Here is a 23,692-nt window from a genome sequence, read left to right as displayed (position 1 = left end):
TCAGCCCTTAGTTTCATCTTAAATTCAGGATAGCTTTATGTCTATCCCATGTATGTTCAAATTCCTTTACTGTATTCCTTTACAGTATTAGCCCCAACACTTCTTATGTTCCATTTATCTACCAACCTCTCAGTAAATTACACCCTCTCAGTCTCATTACACTTAAACCCCCATCCTAGAGCAGTCTTTGCCCCAATATATGGGTGTGTGTATATATATATATATATATATATATATATATATATATATATAAAACAACAAACAAGGAGGAAAATTTTAAATATATTTTGAATATTTCCCCTTATTATACCATTATTCCATTATACTAGTAGCTAAAATGAAATGGTATAGCCAATAGCACTGCCTTTCAAGAAGAATTAGATCAGACTAACTTGGAATATAATTATAGTATTCTGACTATGCAGAATACTGGGAGTATGTAAATGGAAATGTAGAAATACCTACAAAGATGTAATCTTAATAAATTAAAGCCCCATGTGGTTGAGGAAAAAAACTAAGATACATGGTTAAGTCCATGAAAAATATCAAAATTCACAGACTGGGATATTTAAGCGAAGTATATCACATTACTTTTGTAGAACGGATATAATACCACCTGCTGCTTGGAAAGAGTAAATTAAATTTTGCTTGAATATTAACCTTAGCTTTCCTTTTTTAATTAATGTTTCATTTTATACAATAGAAGGCTTTGAGGTGTCCACTTCTTCATGCTCATGTTTCCAGGATATCACCTATAGTGTACCTTCACAATTGTTCAGAGAGCCATACAATCTATGCTTTTTATATCCACTACCTGCGTTCTTAAAAAAATCACTCATTCACCTGAGATCTCCATATGACCCTTAATACAATCAAATCATCTCCTTTCCATACAGTGTCTCAGCTTTAGTCCATTTCTCCTTTAACCTCCTCTATAAATGGTAGGCTCGTTCTTTATTGATCCTTTTAATGCATTTTTATTACTATTTGTTGAGTTATATAGCACCATCATATTGTAAAGGGCTGTACAACGGGTAAATAGGATATAACAAGTAGACCGTATTAATTTGTACTTACAGATATAAAAAGTAAGGCAAATGAGGGCATTATAGAGAATGGGGCAGCCCCTGAGAAGTCCTGTATACATGCATGAGAGGTAGAGTTCGAAACAAAGGGCAGACTATGATCATTAGGCAAGCAGAAATGTCAGGTAGGAGGGTATTTGGAAATAAGTGAGGAGATTTTGGTAGGGGAACCACAATGAATCCTAAAGTGTACAGGGAACCAGTAAAGACACTTTCAGAAGGGAGTTGTGTTTGTAGTGAGACGGATTGTAAGGGATAAGAGGTAGAGCAGCTAAGACAGAGTTGCAGTAGTCGAGACGGGAGGTAATGAGTGCATAAACAAGAACATTCATTGCATCTGCTATTAAGTGGTGAATGGGGTCAATCTTTTAAAAAAAAAAATGTAAAAAAATTGATGTGACGGGTGACTTATAATATGGTGACACTAAGACAATGAGCATCTGGGAAAGGGGTGAAGACAGTACCAATGAAGTTGAGTGAAATTATGGAAGGGATGGTAGCGCTAGAGGAAAGGAATACAATAAGCTTAATTTTGAAGATATTACGTTTTAGAAACAGAAAGCCTATCTTGGTTTGATCGATGGAACCTGACAAGGCACTATCCTGTGAATACCCACAAAGTAGCCAGGAAGTACAGACAGGGATGAGATGTAGGACCCCAGGAAGCTGGAAACTGAGCTGGAGATGGATGGCACAGTCAGGCTGAAGATAACAATGTTCAGCAGATGTGAATGCATGGTCAGAACACCCAGCCAGTAACAGCACCAAGTAAGCGAGGTAAAGAGACAAGCTTGGGTCAGTAACAGATAGAGCAGTGAACGAGCCTGGGTCAGCAGCGGGTATATAAAACTAGGCGAAGTACCACAGAGCAGATGTACAAATGAGACAGATGAACAATATTGTGTCAGAACTAGAATAGCAGCCAAAAATGAGAAGGGAACAGGGAAAATGGAAGCCAGGAAGTGGTGCATGACTTAGGATACTGTAGGATTGAGGATTGGGACGACAAAATGCTGAGTTCCAATAAGAACACTAGAACAACTGAGCAACTAATTGAGGAATCCAGGGCCCTAAATACTGCCCCAGAACCCCAGGAGGCACTCCTACTACCAGAACTGGGATGCGGCCCCTTTAAGAGCAAAATACTGCCAGTATATGTACATGTGTGCGTAGTGCTTGCTGCAAAGCACAGGAGAAGGAGACTCACTGACTTCTTCTCACAGCTGGTGCATGTCAAGGGACCATTCCAGGATGTCGAGGGACCTTAGCCCACTGGTCCCCGTGGCAGAGGTGAGTGTAGGTCCTGACATATTGGCATACAGGTGATACTGAAAAAACAATAAAAGGGGTGCTATAACTGACCGTTGGGGAACACCAACTGAGAGGGGAACAGATCCAGAAGGGGCTTCTTGTCCAACACTGCCTTACCTCACAAATGGTCTTTTGGTTCAGTGGGCACAAATTCCCACAGACATGCTCCAAAATCTTGGGAAAGCCTTCCCAGTACAGTGGAGTCCGTTATAGCTGTAAAGAGGAGCCAACTCCATATTAATGACTATGATTTTTGAATAGAATGTCCAACAAGATCATATAGGTGTGATGGCCCAACATCCACATACTTGTGGTCATATATTAAGAAAAGAATGGGTTACTCAGGAAAGAATGTTGCATTTTTTAATTATGTAGTTGTAAAATTGTGTCAGTATGTGAATTTTTGTTGATGGTAGAAATTTGCCAACTGTTAATGATTTTTGTGAAAAGTAATATTGCAAGCACAGAAATTAGATGCCAAGTGCTTCTCTCTCGAGCATATGCTTGAGCTGTAGATATATAATATATATATATAACCATTAGATTTTAGTAACTTGCACTGTAAATTTGAAATTTATTTTTGAACAGTCTCAATTTCTATACTGTCTACAGACCCTGTGTACCAATGCTTGTAACTGGTCTTTCCCACTTTTGTAAACATGCTCTATAAAATAATATAGTTTTTTCACAGTGTAGTGAGCAGCTGTCTAAGAAATACTATACCAGATGCAGCTTACACAGTAATACAGCAAAACATACAGTCTCTAAGCAGTCACTAAGCATTTTGAAGCATATCGAGGAAGGGAATTATATCAGAGAGACAAGATAATGATGAAATAATATTATTCCTCTCTGTTTCACAAATTCTATCAATGAGAAGTACAATAATCAGCAATAACAACCGAAACGGTCTGAGCTGGAAGTCATTCTTTACACATGAACAAACAATCACAATGGCAAGTATATATTCTTGATGCACAACCATTCGAACCGTGAAAATGTACTATTCATGCAGTAGCAAAAGTGTCAGAACTCTGTTGGCCTCAATGCTCCAGCATGATCATTACAGTAAAACACAAACGGAATTATGATTATACCTGTTGTTCCACGATCATCTTTCTTTTTTGTAGAAAAGCATCTTTCAAATGCCTTCCAAAATGTGCAAAATTAATTCAATTAAGTAGACTTGTGCAAATAGACCTAGAACGATTTTTCGTTTAGGTTTTGGTCTGTTCTTTCTTGGACAACTGCCCTTCTAACTGCCTATCTAAGTAGTAAGTACTGAACTAATCAGTTTATTAGTATGCAAGCAGACAAACGTAGAAGAACTATACTGTTATTGCTATGAAATTGTTCTCACGTGGCTTGAATTAACCAATCAATGATTGCTTTAATACTTAGGCTACTTTTATTCCATTTTCCCTTTTCACAATAGTGAAGACCAGAGAGATGTCTGCGAGCATCAGAAATGCTATTATCACCAAAGATAATACTATCTTGGCATCTCTGTTTCAACAGTTTGCAGTGATATTAAGAACCTCCTGAGATGTGGTGGCAAGGGGCAAATGGATCAAAAAAGCCTTTGAAGGTTAGTGGAAATTGTATAAAAAACACCATGCAAGATATCGACACAGCTAAAGACCGACCAGGAGTGATGTTTCAACACCTATTATTTGGCTCATACAAAACCAATAAGGCATTTATGGGCGAAGGAGGATTTCACTGCTGAAAGCAATACATAAAGGTACTGGAGGCCTTTAGTGTATTAATGGAATATGCCAGAAGAAGAGACCAAGCTTGCAATCCATTGTATGTCAGTTAGCCAATAAAGGTATCATCTTTGCCAAATTTGCTTATTAGTTCATAATTAAGATTATCTTATTTTTAGCTTTGTATTTTTAGATTAGTTTAAGGGGAGAGGAGTCCCGTTCTGTTAGAAATCTTCCCATCTTAGGAATTGTATAAAGGTAATACTCACGTAAGAACATTTTAGAATCATGAGATATGTGTACATTTTGGTTTTTACCAATATTTTATGTAAGAAAATAATTAAATAGCATAAGATTGTTTAGACTTAAATGCTTTATGTTGCAGTTTTTAAAAGTCAGATGTTCTTTTTTTCTGAGAAGTTGAGACAGGTAAGCAAAAACTTGTGGTATCATATGCACTTTTGTTTTTGACTATTTTCAAAAGCATTTTGAAATCTACAATCAGCGCTATTCTCGTTTTGTCTGTGTGCAAGTTGCTGAGTGGGCCTGGCTTTACATCAGAAAATAACATTGTTCAGTGATATCACTTTTAAGAGTACTTGAGACTGTTGGATGATTTCAGCTTCACCTTAACACATTACAAATTAAACCCGAACTAGACACCCTCAGAAAATTAATTAGGCAGTAGAGGTGCGGGTTACATCTTAAGAATTAATCTCATATCCTTGCAATTACCTTGAAACATGTTTACAGTCACTGAATGTGCTATATGTTAAGCATTAAACTAATTAGAAGGCCAATTTGTGTTAGGAAAAAACTCCATGTTTGAGCTAAGCGGCTCCGAGAACACATTGGACGGTGATATATAAAGAACCCTTTGCTTAATAAATGAAGAAAAGACAATCTTTAAAAAAATATATCTTGTAGAATAACCAATGCTTGTTTCGTCGGAGCAGACCCTCCCACCATATTCCGCAGTACTAGCTCAGCACATTGAAGTACAAATTATTATATTAAAGAATATCCTTTTTTATGGGAAGATAAACTTTTAAATTTTACTCTCCTGTATTCTCCATTTTGAGGTAGGTGGTCCATTTCTGTTCCTTATCCAAAATAACAGATGGACTATTTGAATCACAATATAGTATTGGGGTGGTAGAGTGTGATATTATGTCAGCTTCTTTTGGGTCTTTTTCTTTCAATTTATGAATTAACTTCATTTATGAATATTTAATGGGGTTAGAAGTAGGTCTTCCATGGTATCATCTGTCCATAGAGGGGAATCCGTATTCCTAGTTCTATACTGGTTGTACTCTGTTACGGAAATACCACAGCAAATTCTTTATCATGCCTATTCTTACACCCACAAAGTCCTTTGATATTAATAGGTTAATTATGGGCTGTTACTGTTTGTGTAAAACAGATTATGTACTGATTGTATTAGCTAAGCATATAAATGGAAATACTACTGCATAATTATTTTACTTCTATCTTTATTTGCTTATGACACCGTGTTCAATATATATTATATCAAAGAAAAAACTCTGTTATTTCCATTTCAAAACTGCTGAGTGGTGAATTTCAAGTACATTTATTGGAGAATATGGTAGCTTTGTTTCATCAAGAACACTCCAGGGTGCTCTTAAACTTGGGAGAGTAAGTTAATTGAAAAATATTTTGTCTGGTAGACATATGTCAGCACAATAAAGGGAACAATATTTTATGAGCAATTCCACAGTAAGACCAGTATAAACTAAAACCAACATTTTTTTTAGAATCCATTTGCATGTTTAATCAATTGCACGAAGCTGTTAGATTAAAGTTTGTTTTCCAGTTTATACAGATGGTAGGTTATAGCGGTTTCATGTGTCTGTGATTTTCCACATAATATACCTTATATTTGATGATGTAAAATGTGGTCTTTCAGCCAAATTTGAGGAAGATGCAGAAGACTCATTCTACTGTCTGAACTAAAAGCATGTGTTGTTAGTGATGTATCAACCCTTTTAAATAACAAACCAATTGTTTCTCCTCAGAAGTAATATTACAGGTCAGACATTGTCTTCGATGTTCATGGGTACTATAGTGGCTAATGTTCCCCAGATCTTAAGAGGCAATGTGTGGACACTAATCAATAGTATTTGATAACCCCTCCTCCCAAATCAATATCGTGTATTCAAATCTCACAAAACCCTGTCTTCACCTTAACTTTATTTTTCAAGTATATTTTGTTATTCTGAACATGTAATGTGTCTCCATTATTACAATTCCTAATTCTGTCATGAGCTTACCTTAAAATATGTACCCCTCCCTGACGAGCATCACATCAGACTTAAGTCAATATTAATATATATATATTATGACAGGGAGCAGGACATGGTGGTTTACTGCAGTACAATAGGTTGTTTGATAACCCCAGGGGGAATGTTAAATTACAGTCAGAATAAAGGAAATTATGTTATTTAGTTTGGGGCCCTGGGGTGGAGCATTTTGGAGAGAAGGGTGGGCGTGTGCTCCATTCCATAGTTTACTTACAGCAGGTGGGGAGTCCAGTCCAGGTGTTCTGGATCACCCAGGTAGGTAATCGCCTGTTGGCAATGAACAGTAGGAGGCTGCTACAAAGTTTCCTTGTGAGGGATTCAGTGAGGAAGGACTATTCCTTACAAAGAAAATGGTCTGTGCTTTATTTTGTTTTGTTGGCAGCTGGTAAAACGTCCAACTATAGTCAGTTACAAATGTTAGTGCTCAGAGAGAGCAAGGCTTTTCTTTTGTTTGTTTTATATGTTGTTTGCCAGGCCTTGTAATAAACAGGACTGTCATTTCTAAAGAAATACACACATCGATCAGACATAACATTATGACCACCTGCTTAATATTGTGTAGGTCCCCTTTTACCACTAAAACAGCCATGTCCCATCGAAGCATGGACTCTATTAGACCTCTGAAGGTATGCTGTGGTATTTGGCACCAAGACTTTAGCAGCAGACCCATTGAGTCCTGTTAGTTGCGAGGGGGGCCTCCATGGACGCATCCTAATGCCATGTGTTCTCCAGGTAAGTGACGCACACAGTCATCCATGTGATGTAAAAGAAAACGTGATTCATCAGACCAGGCTACCTTCTTCCACGGTCCACTTCTTATGCTCGCGTGTCTATCGTAGGCTTGTTCGGCAGTGGACGGGGCCAGCATGGGCACCCTTACTGGTCTGCAGCTACTCAGCCCCATGCACAACAAACTGTACTGTGTGTTCTGACACCTTTCTATCAAAACCAGCATTAACTTTTTCAGCAATGTGGGCTACAGTAGTTCGTCTGTTGCTTTGACCACACTGGTCAGCCTTCCCCCCTACGTGCATCAATGAGCCTTGGCCACCCATGACAGTGTTGCCGGTTCACCACTTTTCTTTTCTTGGACCACTTTTGATACTGAGCACTGCAGACCGGAAACACCCCACAAGAGCTTCAGTTTTGGAGATGTTCTGACTCATTTGTATAGCCATCACAAATAGGACCTTGTCGCTCAGATCCTTACCCTTGGCCATTTTTCCTGCTTCTAACACATAAACTTTGAGAACAAAATGTTCACTTGCTGCCTAACATATCGCATCCACTATTATTATTATTCACTTCGTCTGTCAGTGGTCATAATGTTATGGCTGATGAGTGTATGTACTAGTCTTGTGCATTAGTATTTGGGAGAACATAAAAACGAACATGAATGTTGCGTTTTCATGGTTTAAACTGAATAACGAATGAACGTACACAAATACGAAGACACACAACACAAAGAATCTTTGTTTCTTCGTGTTTGTCTTTGTATATATACTAAGCTAGCCTATTAGTTAAGACAAAATACCTAAATATCTACTAGCTAATCTCCCTGGTCCCTTCCAAGTCGTTGCCTCTAACCTATCTTAAGTCTTCAGTAGTATAGGAGGGGTAAATACAGGAATCTGTAGGATCGTGCCAGGATTTAAAGGTCCATAAGAGCGACTCTATTGGTCGCTGGCAGGGGGCTCGTTTGGCATCAACCAATGAAGAGCAGATGCCTTTCCCATTCACATTAAAGAATGAATGGAAAAGGGCAGCTGCTTTTCATTAGTTGATGCCAGATGAGCACCCTGCAGGTGACCAATAGAGTCACTCTTACGGACCTTTAAATCCTGGCTTTGGTGCCATTTTCCATTCATTCTTTAGTGTAAATGGGAAAACTCCCTTCTCAATGAAGAGCAGATGCCTTTCCCGTTCACATTAAAGAATGAATGGAAAAGGGCAGCTGCTCTTCATTGGTTGATGCCAGACGAGCCTCCTGCTGGCGACCAATAGAGTTGCTCTTACGGACCTTTTAATTTTGGCATGATCCTACGGATTCCCCTATTAACCCTACTATAATAAGGAAGACTTAAGAAAACAAAGTAAAAAATTAATATGAAGAACGTATATAAATAAACACAGGAATGAGCAAATATTCGTAGAATATGAAAAATTATTTTTTCCCCCGAAGATGCACATGAAGATGAACACAAATAGTTCTAGTATATACTAATTTCTGCATTCCTGCCTTCATCACCTACACCAGTTTATGACAACCTTTGAGGCACAAGATCTTACCTTCTACTTCAAATGCAAATATTCACTATAACTTCATTATCATATTAAGAAGACATCTGTCACTTTCCTGTTTTTGCATGTTCCAGGTTTCGCATTCCTCACTCTGCTTTCTAAACAAATAGTCTATTGGTATGTGCTATAAGTAAATGTGACTGCAGTCTATTTGTTCGAGGTGGGTACCTCCCTGGTAAAAGTAGGTAAAAGTGATGGAACCCACCCCTATGATAAAACTATTAAAATCAATAAAATACATTTTTAACCTTACAGATTCTCACACTTCAAAGTCTCATATTATCCAAAGCTCTTTCAAGAAGACTTTATGCAAATGTCCCTTCTGCTTCAAAGCTGCAGCATGAGAAACACTAGGGTGGGAAGTGAAAATGTCTGCTGTCATTTGGGCAAGCCATTTCCTAAAGCAGATTCATACATCTTTTGGTCAATGCATCAATGTGTTCATGTGACAAATATATATATATATATATATATATATATATATATATATATATTTTATACAGGAGCATTTTAGCAGAAATTAACTTACTGAAAGCAGTATTTGGACAGCACTGTGGATGACTTCCAAGTACTGAAACTCAATCATACAATTTGTCACTGAGATAAATGAGTGGTCTCCAAGGGTCCTGCTTGCTGGAGGTGGCACAACTTTCCGTACACAACCCGGTCCATGTTCTCTCCACCATGAACGATGGATGGAGATGTTAAATGTCATGAGATCTGTATCCTGCAAAGAAGATTTAAAGAAACTCAATATTGATTACAACATTCCATTGCATACCTATATATATTGAGTGATAGAATATTAAGGCTAGTATCATCTAGGCAGATTTAATAACTTTTGGACACAGCTTGGACATTGATTACTTTATTTGACAGTGACCATGAATGTTGTAAAGGTCAAGATGCTGCAAAACAGCTTGTGTTATTCCCATGACTATAATTATACTAAGTGTTGATGAAAATGAATAAGCATAATCACTTTTTTCTACTTCATATCTTCATAACTATGGAACCCCTTATAAATCTTTAAAACATTTAGTTACCTGTAACTTTTTATGTTAAGATATAAGATAAGATCATGTTCATTATATATAAATACTGTATACAACTTCTACTTAGTTAATCCACCTGTACAAACTGTCATAATGAAACTCTCCATTCTTTTTATAAATTTCTGTTAACCACTTTATTTTATGTTTATGTTATTAGATCCCTATGAACAATGCTAAGCATCGGCTGATGAGATAGAGTGAGATAATCCAAAACACCAGGGATGTATCTCTATTCAAGCAACCATAAAAACACATCGCCTTTAGATCCCTTTTATTCTCTTTAGGCACCACCTAATTTTTTGGGGCAAATCTGTGCCCCTCCTTTCTAAAAATTAGAACTTGATGTTACATTCATAGAACAACATATATCCTAGGGTGACCAAATATACTCATTTCCAGGGGACAGTCACTGGATAACCACAAAACACATCTATGTTTATTATTTCAGGTTTTACCGGACAATGACTGGTGACCTTTTCAAACTTGTGTGTTGGTGTTATATTTAATTGGGTAACTGAACCGAGCATGGCCCGTGAGTTGAAGCTACATCTGTCAAGGGAAGGTTAAGTATGCAAAAATGCTAGTTACTATTGTTAATATTTATTACATCATACTTAGTTATATTTCATAATAATATATTAAGAAGCACTTTTCCAATGAGGTATGCTTATGTCTTTAAAGGTTGAACGAAGATGTTTGAGACACTAAATTAAATATTTGCCACTCTTACTTGACCTCTAATGTCTTATTTCGCAAAATAGAATCACTAGCATTCTGCGTGCTGATAAAAGCTACACCACAAATCAATAACTGCAGGCTTCAAAAATCAATTTGGCATACAAGCCAAAGCTTGGCTCCTTTTTAACTTCTTGGAAACCTCTGTAAAAGATGGTAAGATGCCATCAAAAAATCTATTACTGCATGAATTTATTATCATTTACAGGAATTTATCGGAGAGAAATCTACACGAAAGTTAATGGGAAATGGAAGCAATGAACCTCATAATGTGGCATAACAGTTAATATTACATATAACTAACAAGACATAAGATAACCTAGTGTGGGTAGTTTAAAAGGGGCATGCCATCTCCCCAGTGCTTATTCCAAAGGAATTAAGTACAGAGTTTTAGCTTAGGCACTTACCAAGTATCTGTCAGCTACTCTAAATTGAGCATACTTGAAAAATGTTATTTATTTCTTCTTTGAGTTTGCCATCTATTAAAAAAACAAGTTTTGTGATATTGCATAAAGCCAAGCTGCAAGCCATTACTTAAATATGCTAATATCAACATTGCTACTTTTAGGGAATGCAATGCATCATAATGTAATATGGTGGGTGGCACCAACATATTTAAAACCTTTTATTTTTCTTGTTCTGTAAACCTGCTTTTTATTAGCAAATTGGTATTGGCACTGCAGATACATTGAAACAACTATAGTATTCATTATTCATACGCAAACAGGCTAGTGTGAGAAGATCAGAGGTGGCATTTGCTGAGTATTCAGGTAACATTTGCTTTGTGGTTACTGAAATGTGGATACTCAGACCTGCATTAGCCTTTTTCTTGGAGGCATTTGATTGCTTGTCATCTGATGCCAAAGGCAAACATCTTCTCTTTTTACAGCAGGTTGCACAGTTCTCATAACAGACTTTTGGATTTCAGATTTTTTTTATGTCTGGAAACTGTCCTAAAGAGATTTTTCATTTTCCTTTTTTCGTTTTATCCTGCCAACCATAACATGCAATATTTGGTCTGCTAGGAGGTCTTCTTCTCTTGCTGTCAGTTGTCATACAGTTTTGTAATATTACAACAAAAGATAGGAAGGCCCTCAAAAAACTGCAGAAATAAATGTATTTAAGTCTGTGAAAAAGTTAGCTCTTGATTTATAAATGTTATATATAAACATATACCACACAAATCACTTAATATGTTAATATTTAGTTGATAAAGGGGAACCATGGTGCTTCCAAAATAGATTAAAATAGGTAAACAATAAGTAATATAGGCAAGGGCTGACACTTTTTGGCACACGTTTACACAAACTTACACACTCACGCTAAAATATACACTCACACTAATTATGACATACTTACTCATAGTCAGTTAACACGCATACAAGTGCATGCTAACACACACATACATATATACCGTATATTCCGGCGTATAAGACGACCCCCAACTTTTCCAGGTAAAATATAGAGTTTGGGCTATACTCGCCGTATAAGACTACCCCTCTACCCAGTATACAACAACCAGCCAATCACGGCAAGCGATGTACCTTACCGGTGATTGGCTGGTTGTTATACAGACATATACATACATACACTGCCCTTACACACACACACATACATTATATATATATATATATATATATATATATATTATATATATATATATACATATCTACACATACTGTCAGGCATCACCTAGAGTCCCACAGACCGCAAGGTGTGGCCGCCCCTTTAAGAGGCCCGGCTGGACTTAAACTCACTGTCATCAACTAGTTCTGTTCTGGACTGAACCCCGCCTCTCTCACCTGGCCTCATCAGGCTTTAACCCCTTCGAGACAAAGGCTGATTTTACTTTTTGTACCCTTTGTGACAATGGCCTTTTTAACATTTCTGCGCTGCTTGTGTTTAGCTGTAATTTTCTTCTTTCCCGTTTACTGAACCCACACACATTAGATATTGTTTTTTTCAGGACAAGAAGGGCTTTCTTTAGATGACATTGTTTTGATTGTATCATATTATTTACTATTAAAAAAATTATAAAATATGGTGAAAAATTTAGAAAAAAATGACTGTTTCTAACTTTTAGTTGAAAAATCTTTTACTCATCTATAAAAGGTAATGAAAAAACCTGCTAAATAGATTCTACTATTTGTCCTGAGTTTAGAAATACCCAATGTTTTTATGTTTTTTTGCTTTTTTCTACCCATTATGGGGCAATAAGTACAGGTAGCGTTTTGCTATTTCAAAGCCATTTTTTCCAAATCTGGTAATTCTTCCCCCCATGTGCCATTTCGGGTATCTTTGAACCCGGCCAATGCAATTTACCCCATCAAGTCATATATTTTTGAAAACTAGACAGCCCAGGGTATTCCAAATGCTAGTATTTTAACTCTTTCCATGCACCATATCTACCACCAGTCTTTGTCAAACTTTATGGTAGTCATTTTTTTGCATTTGTTTTGTCATACACATTTTACTTCAGGTATGAATTAAAATGTTCTAGTTTATGTCACTATCACAAAACACCCCAATATGTGTTCAGCAACATCTCCTGAGCGCAGCGATACCCCACATGAATGATTTTGCCTGGCTGTTTGGGGGCAAAAGGGCCACATTTGGGGCATGCGCATTTTTCAATGTTGAACTTTGGCATTTGGGGACCACTGCCCATGCCCTATTTGGTACATCTTTGAGCCGGGCCATTTCAGTGTGCCCAATAAACCCATATATTTTTGAAAACTAGACACCCCAGGGTATTTCAAATGCTAGTATTTTAACTCTTTCCATGCACCATATCTACCACCAGTCTTTGTCAAACTTTGTGGTAGTCATTTTTTTGCATTTGGTTTTCCACACACATTTTAATTCAGGTATGAATTAAAATGTTCTCGTATATGTCACTATCACAAAACACCCCAATATGTGTTCAGCAACATCTCCTGAGTACAGCGATACCTCACATGAATGATTTTGCCTGGCTGTTTTGGGGCAAAAGGGCCACATTTGGGGCATGCGCTTTTTTCAATGTTGAACTTTGGCATTTGAGATCCACTGCCCATGCCCTATTTGGTACATCTTTGAGCCGGGCCATTTCAGTGTGCCCAACAAAACCATATATTTTTCAAAACTAGACACCACAGGGTATTTTAAATGCTGGTATTTTAACTCTTTGCATGCACATATTTTACCACCAGCATTTTTTCAAAGTTTGCAGTAATATTTTTGTGTGTGTATTTTTCCCACACACACCTACTTTATGTATGAATTTACAGCTCCTGGTATATGCCGCTGTCACACGACACCCCATAATGTGTTCAGCAACATCTCCTGAGTGCAGTGATACCCCACATGCATGGGTGTGTCATTTTTTGGGGGAACTAAAAGGCCACATTTGGTACGTGTGCATTTTTCTAATTGGAAATTAGATGTGTGGCCATCCTTCCCCCCGTGTTAATTGGGACGTTGTTGAACCTGGCCCATTCAATTTACCCCATCAAATCATACATTTTTTAAAAGTAGACACCCCACGGGCATTTAATATGCCAGTATTTTAACTCTTTCCATGCGAGAATTGTTTTAAGCTAATATGCTAATTTTAGGACTTGCTCACAAAAATATATTTTTTATATATATATATATATTTTTTTTATTATTTTTTTTAAAAAAAAATTTAACATTTTTTTTCAACTTGGAGGTTCCCCTGATAGTGACATCAGTGGGAAATGATTTTTACATTTTACTGTTTTTTTACTATTTTTTTCTAATTATTATTAATTTTATTTTATTTTTTAATTTATTTTTACTAATCACACTGTGATTAGAAAGCTGGGCTCCATTGACTTGCATGGTGAATGCAGTACCTGTATTCAACCTGCAAGTGGAGCCAAAGTTCTCTAGATGGTCTGGACCATCTAGCGAACTTTTAAAATTTGTGGTTCCTGTTACAGGACGGCGGCCATCTTCCTTGATGGCGAAGATTGCCGGCAGCTGCGGCTGTGACCGCTCTCCGGAGCGGTCACAGCCCATCAAAAGGTTAGTGTTTGGTGTCGCTGGATGCCTCCTGATCGAGGCATTCCAGCGACACCATTTAAGTTTAGGAGGCGATCGTCGATCGCCTCCTAAACGCTTTTAAAACGGGCGTCCGCCGCCATACAAAGTATGGCGGATGTTGACGCCCCGTGGAGGGGCCAGAGATGGCCCCTTCGTGCCGATCGCGGCGTTGCTGAATGCCTCGAGGTCGAGGCATTCAGCAACGCTTTTTGGGTGCAGAAAGCGATAGTAGATCGCTTTCTGCACCCGTTTAAAGACGTGCCGGTCCTGGCACGTCAATTGTCGTAAAGCACATGCTTTTCCGTGCCGTGCCAGGACCGGCAATTGTCATTAAGGGGTTAAAAGATCAACCTCACCTCCAGCCCAGTATCTGGTTGTTGTTGTTTTTGCTTCTGGATGCGCTGTGAGTATTTGCTTGATTTCCTGGACTTTGACCTCTGCTCTAATACCTTGTTTCTGAACCTACACTGCCTGCCTGTGACCTTGGAACTGCTTTTGACTACGCTATTTGCCTTTGCCCTTTATACTGGAACTGTGACCTCGTTTATGAACCTACGCCGCCTGCCTTTGACCTTGGAACTGCTTTTGACTACGCTACTTGCCTTTGCCCTTTGTACTGGAACTGTGATTTAGTTTATGAATCTACACCGAATGCCTTTGTCCGTGGCACTGTTTAATTAACTACACTACCGGGTTTCTTTCGTTGGGACTGTGTTTATTATTGGTTGCTCATTAAAACACCTCGCTTATCAAATCTGCGCTACGCTCCATCCCTGTTTCTGACACATACTAACATACACCTGTCCATACATACACATTTATACACTGCACTCACCACACACCCCTGCCTTTACACACACACACACACACATATATATATATATATATAAACACCAGCTTACAAACACACAAATACCTACACTGCTCTTACACACACCTGACCATACACATACACTGACCATCTCACACCAACATATATACACATACACTGCACTCACACCCCTTTCTCCCCACCTCTTACCTTTCTCATCTTCTTTCTTCCATCCAGTTGTGGGAGTGTGAGGTCTGTCATTTCAGACCTCTGTTTACTACGCGCCGGCAATTGATGCCGAGCGCCGGGACATGACGTCATCCCCGCGCTCGGCATCAATAGCCGGCTTGTACTGATTAGGGAGCAGGGAAGCCAAGGTCTGAAGTGCCAGACCTCGAGCTCCCTAATGTTGGGCTAGTTAGAGGGAGGTCGTGATCTCCCCAACCAGCCCTGCTCATCGGGCACCCGCTGATCAGGGCTAGTTGGGGAGATCACGATCTTGCACCTACCTCGGTGCGGACCTGAAGACCGGCCGAGGAGAGGCGGCTTCTCCGCTCGGCCCTCCCCTAGAGATTCGTGGCTTCGTGGGGAATCTCCGGCTTGGTAAGTTTTAGTACCCGGTGTATAAGATGACCCCCGACTTTTGAGAAGATTTTCTTGGGTTAAAAAGTCGTCTTATACGCCGGAATATACGGTACTCACATATACACTATCTCTTCCTCTCTCTTTCTTTCTTTCAATCACTCCCTTACCTTGAACCTCACGTTACATGACCCAACTGTTTTCCTACCTTCACAAGTGGCCTACTCCCCGTCAGATCGTCCCTTTATGAGCAATTTTGGACCGGCTCAGGCCCCGCTGCCCCCCAGGCCATCCCTGATTAACCAAAGTATCAGTTTTAGTAGCCCTTCTTTCAAACTATTTTGACTTTGCGGCAAAGGAATCGTCTAACATTCTCATTACAGAAGAAAATAAAAAATGGTTGAAATACCTAATATTAATGTGGCAAAAAGCTCACAATGGAGCCAAATACCTAACAAAGTTTTATGCAGTTTACACAAATTATACCTATATAATATAGGTAAAATATTATTCTTTACGTGGTATTTTTATATTGCTTTAGTGCAATTTCCACATAACAAAGGAGATATGAGGCACTCTAGCATGTGCATTTATCCATTATTTCACATGAATGTACAACATGTACTCTTGGTTCGCAGAACCATGTACTATGTTATACAATGAATGGGCCGCTAAGCTGATGGATGTCAGTTGTGATTGCAAAAGCGTAGTTTTGTGCACCACTTCAGTTATGAGTAATACAAATAAATCGAAAGAAAAATACTCATGTAAAAAATGTCAGTTAGCTGGACCATCCGTAGGTATAAAAAGTTACTTTTATTAATAAATTAAATAAAAAGTAGAAGATTACACCAAATAACACAGAACAAATATCCCTCAGCAGAGTGGTGGTTACTTCTGACGCGTTTTGTCCAAGAGGCTGCACTTTTTTGTAGATCAGGTAAAGTACTTTTCATGCCCATATGGGATTTTTTCTTTCAACTTATTTGCAATATGATGTCTTGAGGCATGGTACCCAGTAGACAGCATTTATTACTGTGCAGCTGCTGCACTCAATGTTAAATACATGTAATACAAGACATGAATTTCAAAAATAAGAAATTTCAAACCCACGGAAAACTGGTAGATGAGTCATGTCAGCGAGTTGAGTTGACATGCTGTTCTGCACATGCTCAATAGAAGCAAGTAGGAGAGTAAGAAAATGAGACAGATTTGAGTAACTTCAATTAAAAGCAAACTGCACTAAGATGTTCTAGAGCCCATGCAAAATGTGCACTTTATGAACCCTTTGAGTACCACATAGGTACTCGGGGACGCCAGTATGGCTGCTTGCATCGCAACAGATGCTGTAGGGAAGGGGATTTGAAGTCGAAGCATTCTGCCAGCTGACCTGTTGCGAGATCGACAAGCCAGCATGGTGCCCCAGTAAAAAAAGTTAAAATTAAATAAATAAATAAATAAAAAATCAAGATACAAGTTATTTTATAAAAATAAATATATTTTATATGTTTTAAAAAATAGAAAGTAAAGGTTGTTTAAAGGGACTTTAACACCCATCATTTTCAGCCAGCATAACGGTGCAATTCATGGGGACTATAATCCTTAAAAGTGTGTTTGGTGGTATTCTTCCATGCCAGCGCTTCTTCACATGCCATATGATTTGCTTCCTGATGCAGTCAACAACAATACCCTGCTTCTCCCTACCAATAACGCATGGAAGAAGAGTATCGAGTCACCCTCAAATTGCAGTGGCGGTATACTCTATATCGACCATTATTGAGCAACCCTGCTTTTGAGGAGGACAAAGCGACATGGGTCTTACATCTATATACTAATTTGTAGACTGCACGTATCTCTCAATGCTGTGCTTACACCAGTGCAGAGATACATTTCAAGGCCTGAATATACCGTGGTACCTTCAACTCCAGAGTTATATTACCTCTGTTTCTAAACATTTTACACAAACACACTGGAATAATGATTTTGATAAAATAGAGGTGGAACTCACTATATTATTTCCCTATATAAATTATCAACGCTTCATGCACCTCAATGGATCATGTGGGGGATTGGAGCGTTGGTCAACCTTTCTACATGAACTTGACAAAATTGACATCTGTAAGGCTGTCTTGCGATGGGGCAACATGCTTCCAATGGCCTCCTACACAGAGATGTTCTATAAAACGGTACATGATGCATACTTAACACCTGACAGAATGTTTAGATTGGGTGTGAGGGAGAATGATCGCTGCCCCAAATGTGCATCTCCTAACGCAGATTTCGTTCACTGTTTTTGGCAATGTCTGTGTACTTAAACCTTTTGGTCACAAATTCGTATGCATCTCACTATAAATAAAATTGCTAACTTCACACTAACCCCAAAGTTAGCATAAAACAACCATGGGACCAGGTATCTACGAGGCTGATTCATATGAAAAATATCGTGCAATGCTGGATGAGACCACCAACTCTCACTATAGTTAAATCCAAATTATATCATTTGCTCTGCATAGATTGGGTGGAGGCTACACTAGCTAAAGAAAAAATAACCATTTTTACATTTTGGGGGAATTATATTAACTCCTTAGATGTTGAATTGCGGGTTTTAGTGAATACCATCTTTTAATATACCTCATAGTACAGCCTGTAATTATTACATTACAACACAGCTATTTTAATACCCAACAACCCATAATACATATTTTAGATTTCCTACACTTCGACTGGACTGGAGTGACATGACAATGGGTGGGGTGCGGTCTTATTGGTCTATACTTTCTTTTCTCTGAGACAAAAAGTATGATGTTAACTATAAAGGGAACATAGGATACTCAGGTTTTACTTGGTTAACATTTTGTTTCTGTTTTCTTGATTTATCTTTTAAATACAATGTACTCTATGCTTTACAGATACAGTATGCAGTCCATTTTTCATCTCTTTTTATATTCATATAATATTGATAGTTAAAACCTCAAGGCCCTCCATATCACAAGGGTTTACCTAATTAAACTTGAGGGTCAGTTCACTTGCTTTGGGAGAATTATTGCATTGTATCATAAGAAAAGATAGGACATGGCACACAGTTGTAATGTTTTACATTTATTGGTCGTCACCGTATCCAATTGTATAACCACGACAACTGCATACTATGGAAAATAATAAAAATGTTTTGAAATAAAAGTGTGTTTGTAGTTTGTAACAGTAAAATATCTTCCTGTACTAATACAAAGTCAAAGGCTTTAGTGCTTTAAATCTGATTAGTTTTCGTTATTCACTCATTAGAAACTGTTGAGTAGATGGAATTTGAACTGCCTTGCAAAAGTGTGTTTAACTAGGGTTAATCCCATTGCCATAAAAGCAAAGGCTGTCAAATGTAATGACCTATGAGAGCTTTGACTCTCCAAAGGATTCACATTGATTTTTGCCACAGAGAAAATCTTGTACAAGTCTTAGAAACTAGAAGTACTTTTAAGATGTGTTTTTATTAACCATTATGAGGGAATGTGGCAACATGGAAAGAAGTAATGTTCAATCTTAATTTGCTGATATTTTTTCCAGTTGTACCAATATATTTTACTTAATGGTCAGCAGATATTTGTTGCAAAATAACATGTAAAATGTGTAAAAAAAATAAATGCTAAAAATTAGTATTAGCACATAACACAAAAACATAATAATAGACCCCTTCAACAAAAACTCAATGGAAGGGACACTTCAGCCATTATATGCAATTTAGTGCACATGATAGCTGAGTGGTACCTTTAAATGTTTACATTGTTCCTCCTTCAAATGTAGAATTTCCTCATGTGCATTTGCTCCTTTCTCTCTGTATGAATATAAAATGTATTAAAATGTATGTATAAAATAAAAAAAAGAATATTCTGCTAAAAAACAAGAAAACAAACATAATAAACATGTCCTGTAACCTTTAACCCATTTATGTCTCTTGATTACTTAGGATGTATTAGTAAGTTCAGGATTTTTGAAGCAGCAGTTAATTTCCCACTCTTCCAAAATACCGTATTGGCTCGAATATAGGCCGCACTTTTTCCCCCCACTTTAAGTCTTTAAAGTCTTTAAAGTGGGGGTGCGGCCTATATTCGGGGTCTAGCGCCCGACGCCCGGGACATGCAGTCCCGGGCGCCGGGCAGGCAGCGGGGTTAGGATACAGATCCCCCGCAGCGGTGCAGGGGACCTGCATCCTACTCCCCGATACGCTCAGACAGCCTCCCCTTCCAGCACTTTCCACGGTGGGGGGGCCGGCACGGGAGGTTGTCTAAGCGCATCGTACGGATGGTCACCGGCTGCGGAGGTTGTTTACCCCGCATCGCCGCAGCCGGTGACCGTCCGCACGATGCGTTTTACCTCTGCCCCCAAGACTTACCAGAGCAGACTCCCGGGTGTCTTGTGGGGCCGGCGGGGGACATCTACGCAATACGCTTATACAACTTCCGGTGCCGGCACTCAGCGGATGTGCCGGCACCGGAAGTTGTATACGCGTATTGCGTAGATGTCCCCCGCCGGCCCCGCAAGACACCCGGGAGTCTCCTCTGGTAAGTCGGGGGGGGGGGGGCAGAGTGGCAGCATATCTCGGGGGGGGGAGGAGGACAGTGGCAGCATATCTCGAGGGGGGAGGAGGACAGTGGCAGCATATCTCGGGGGGGCAGTGGCAGCATATCTCGAGGGGGGAGGAGGACAGTGGCAGCATATCTCGGGGGGAGAGACAGAGTGGCAGCATATCTCGGGGGGGGAGACAGAGTGGCAGCATATCTCGGGGGGGAGACAGAGTGGCAGCATGTTTTTTTGGTGCTTTTTTAAAGAAAAACTTTTTCTTTAAAAAAGCACCAAACTTTTAGGGTGCGGCCTATATACGGGGGCGGCCTATATCCGAGCCAATACGGTAATTATAAAAGAAAAAAAATAATGTTATATGTCACCATGACATCACAAGCATTCAGAAGATACAAGAGAGATACCAAAGTGGATCTCTCTAACTAAAGGTGGGACAATTCCCAACGAAAAAACTAAACAATAACAAAAAGGGACAAATATTAAAGCAAAAAAATATATAAGTAAAAAAATACGAGACTTGTGCATTTGGATTCGTATAAAAAATTGACTGTTTCATACATGTGTACGAATCTTCAAGAACAAGGGCGATCCCTGATGAAACAAATTGCAAAACCCCTGAAATTTCATTAAATACGTTCATTCGTTTGCCTGCTATAGATGAGTTTTCTCTCCCAGTCACACATTTTCTGAAACAGTGGTCAGTAATTACAAAAAGTTGCTTTATCTGGAGTCATACAGACTTAAACAAGTTATGATTAGCATTTTTGGCAACATTCTAAGAAAATGTGGTTAAGGTTCAAAGTGGGTACATGTGTTAAGCATTCAGAGCCCAATCAATCTAGTAGGCACTGCTTTTTAAGTATTAGCAAATGCAAACACCACAGGGAACAATCAAGGTCAGGGTGCAAAAGGTTACCTACTGCAAAAGAAAAAAGGGCTTCTGTTTTGAAATGCCAGACATTAAAAAAATCCTATCTCAGATCACTATAAAATTTAATTTTTAGCAATAGCTTTTAAAATCTAAAGCAAAGTACCAACTTATATTACAAATGTGCAAAGTTGTGAAATATAAAGATCTCAGGGGTTCTGTGGACCACAAGTTACTTCTAGTGGGAAGCTGTTCCACATATCACCAAGTCATCCTAAGTACATTAAGTATAACTTTATTATATTAAATAAAAGTAAAAACCTCACAAGGACCATAATTAACATGCAAATAGCAATAAACCATCTCAGCGTCTGTAAGTAAAGCTGTGCATTAATTTACCACTACAGACAAACAAGGCTTATAATAATATTTAGAGAAACTTCTATTGCACTACACCCCTCCTCCTTCTCCTGTGCTTTCTATTCAGCAGTACCCTGCCTTGCATACTAACTCCCCTCCTTCCCACTCCCTGTCAGCATGGTCCCTGCATTTGTCAAAAATCAGTGTAGATAAGAAAAGCAGCTACATAAGGTAAGTAAGCAGGTGAGGGATATACAAGGCAGGGGTAGGGTGCAGGGGGAACGACAAGACTGGGGAGCAGAGAGCAAAAAGTGTTTTTGTTTCTGAATTTATAAAAGCACCCAAATTTTGTCCAAAATGTAAGGGCAGGAAACAAAATTTGTTGCTTAATTTTTTTTTTTTTGAAAAATGATAAAATCCATGCAATACTGTAAAATGGGCCCTGATTGCATTTATCCCTACCACCAGAAGTAGAAAAATGATATTGATATCAAAATTTATATCATATTAACAACCCATAAGCTACTTGAGAATAATTTTTACGTTGGAAAAGAAAAGCCTTAAAAAGATCTGCTTTTATATTAAATTAAGCGCTGATGGAATCATGGTTTACAAAATCAAAAAGCAAAAAGCCCCAGAGCCCTGTATTACATCCATGATCCCACACAATCTTCTGTTTTGCACTCCAACATTGAGTGGGTTAACTACACAAAGATGTTTTAAGCATCAGTACTGGCAAGATGGATGTTTTGCACATGGATGTTCTGAATACATTAACTATATATATATATATATTGTTATTAGCAAATATCAGTACCCTAGACTGAGATGAGGCATCAGACTTAATCTCAGATTTACTGTGTGCTACTATGTTATATTATATGACATACATATAATACATCTTAAATATTTTGCCCAACACCTCCTGTGCCCCACTACAAATTTTGCCCTACTGCTGACTCTAGGAGAGCCCAGTGCCTAACTGCTAATTCTAGGGGCTTCCTCAGATAATTAAAGATAATAAAATACTTTGTTAAAAAAAAAATGTGTGTTCTGTCTATAATGCCATAATTAGGCCCATCAGAATTTTCAGCTCCAGGCACACAAATCCTTTAATCCAGCACTGCCAATATGCTTATTGAAGTGATTTCCTGGGTGCAAATGATAAGAAAAATCAACAGAACAAAAAAATGGAGCTGCACTAACAGGTCTTGCAAAAATTTTTTTTTATATTAAATGGTCAACTTTTTTTATTAATCATGATGAAGGTGACCATAGAGTCACATGTTCTATATGCTGTTGTATTATTTTTTGAAGCTCAACCAATTTTATTCCATTTTCTGCTGCTTTCGAGTTTTATTGATTTAAAAAGCTTTTATGAGTTCATGAGTAGATATGATTTACAGTGTAAAGTCAAAATGAAAAAAATGAAACAATGTATCAGATGCCAAGCAATCAAATGCCTCCAAGAAAAAAAGGGCTAATGCAGGTCTGTGAATCCACATTTCAGTAACCACAAAGCAATTGTTACCTGAATACTCAGAATAGAACATGCACAACACAAAAACATCAGAAATGTTTTGCATCATGTTTGACAGAGTATTACATTTGTCGAAATAATGGGTCTAGTTCAATGTGTCCCATAAAATAATAATATAAAACTGTTCACACTGCAACACACCAATTACTTACACTCTAGAAAAAAAAAATGCCACATATACCAATTTTATTATACAATAATCCCACTAATAAATAATAATACCACTATGCATTAAATCAAGACACAACATACACATTATAAGTAAAAGTAGCCCCTGAGATATGAACAGTTTTTGCTTTTTTTGTAATTATTTCTTGCAACAGGCTACATCATATCATTTCATGATACATTTAACTTCTTAAAACAACACAGTTAATGGAATGTCAGAGTTAATG

General features: G+C 38.2%; 1 protein-coding gene across 1 annotated transcript in view; it reads right to left on the bottom strand.

Annotated features, from left to right (window-relative positions):
- The window catches only part of LOC149305435 (sodium/potassium-transporting ATPase subunit beta-1-interacting protein 3), a 180,854-nt gene that overhangs the window by 39,639 nt on the left and 117,523 nt on the right, over positions 1 to 23,692 (bottom strand). Inside the window, exon 4 of the mRNA XM_089477506.1 lies at positions 9,257 to 9,454. Within this exon, the coding sequence (XP_089333632.1) occupies positions 9,257 to 9,454 (198 nt within the window). The remainder of the gene's footprint in view (positions 1 to 9,256; positions 9,455 to 23,692) is intronic.

Source organism: Sceloporus occidentalis, unplaced genomic scaffold (genome assembly GCF_023333645.1).
Source record: "Sceloporus occidentalis isolate IW3139 unplaced genomic scaffold, rSceOcc1.0.p SCAF_11, whole genome shotgun sequence".
NCBI lineage: Eukaryota > Metazoa > Chordata > Lepidosauria > Squamata > Phrynosomatidae > Sceloporus > Sceloporus occidentalis.
This window is presented reverse-complemented; position numbering and strand designations above follow the sequence as displayed.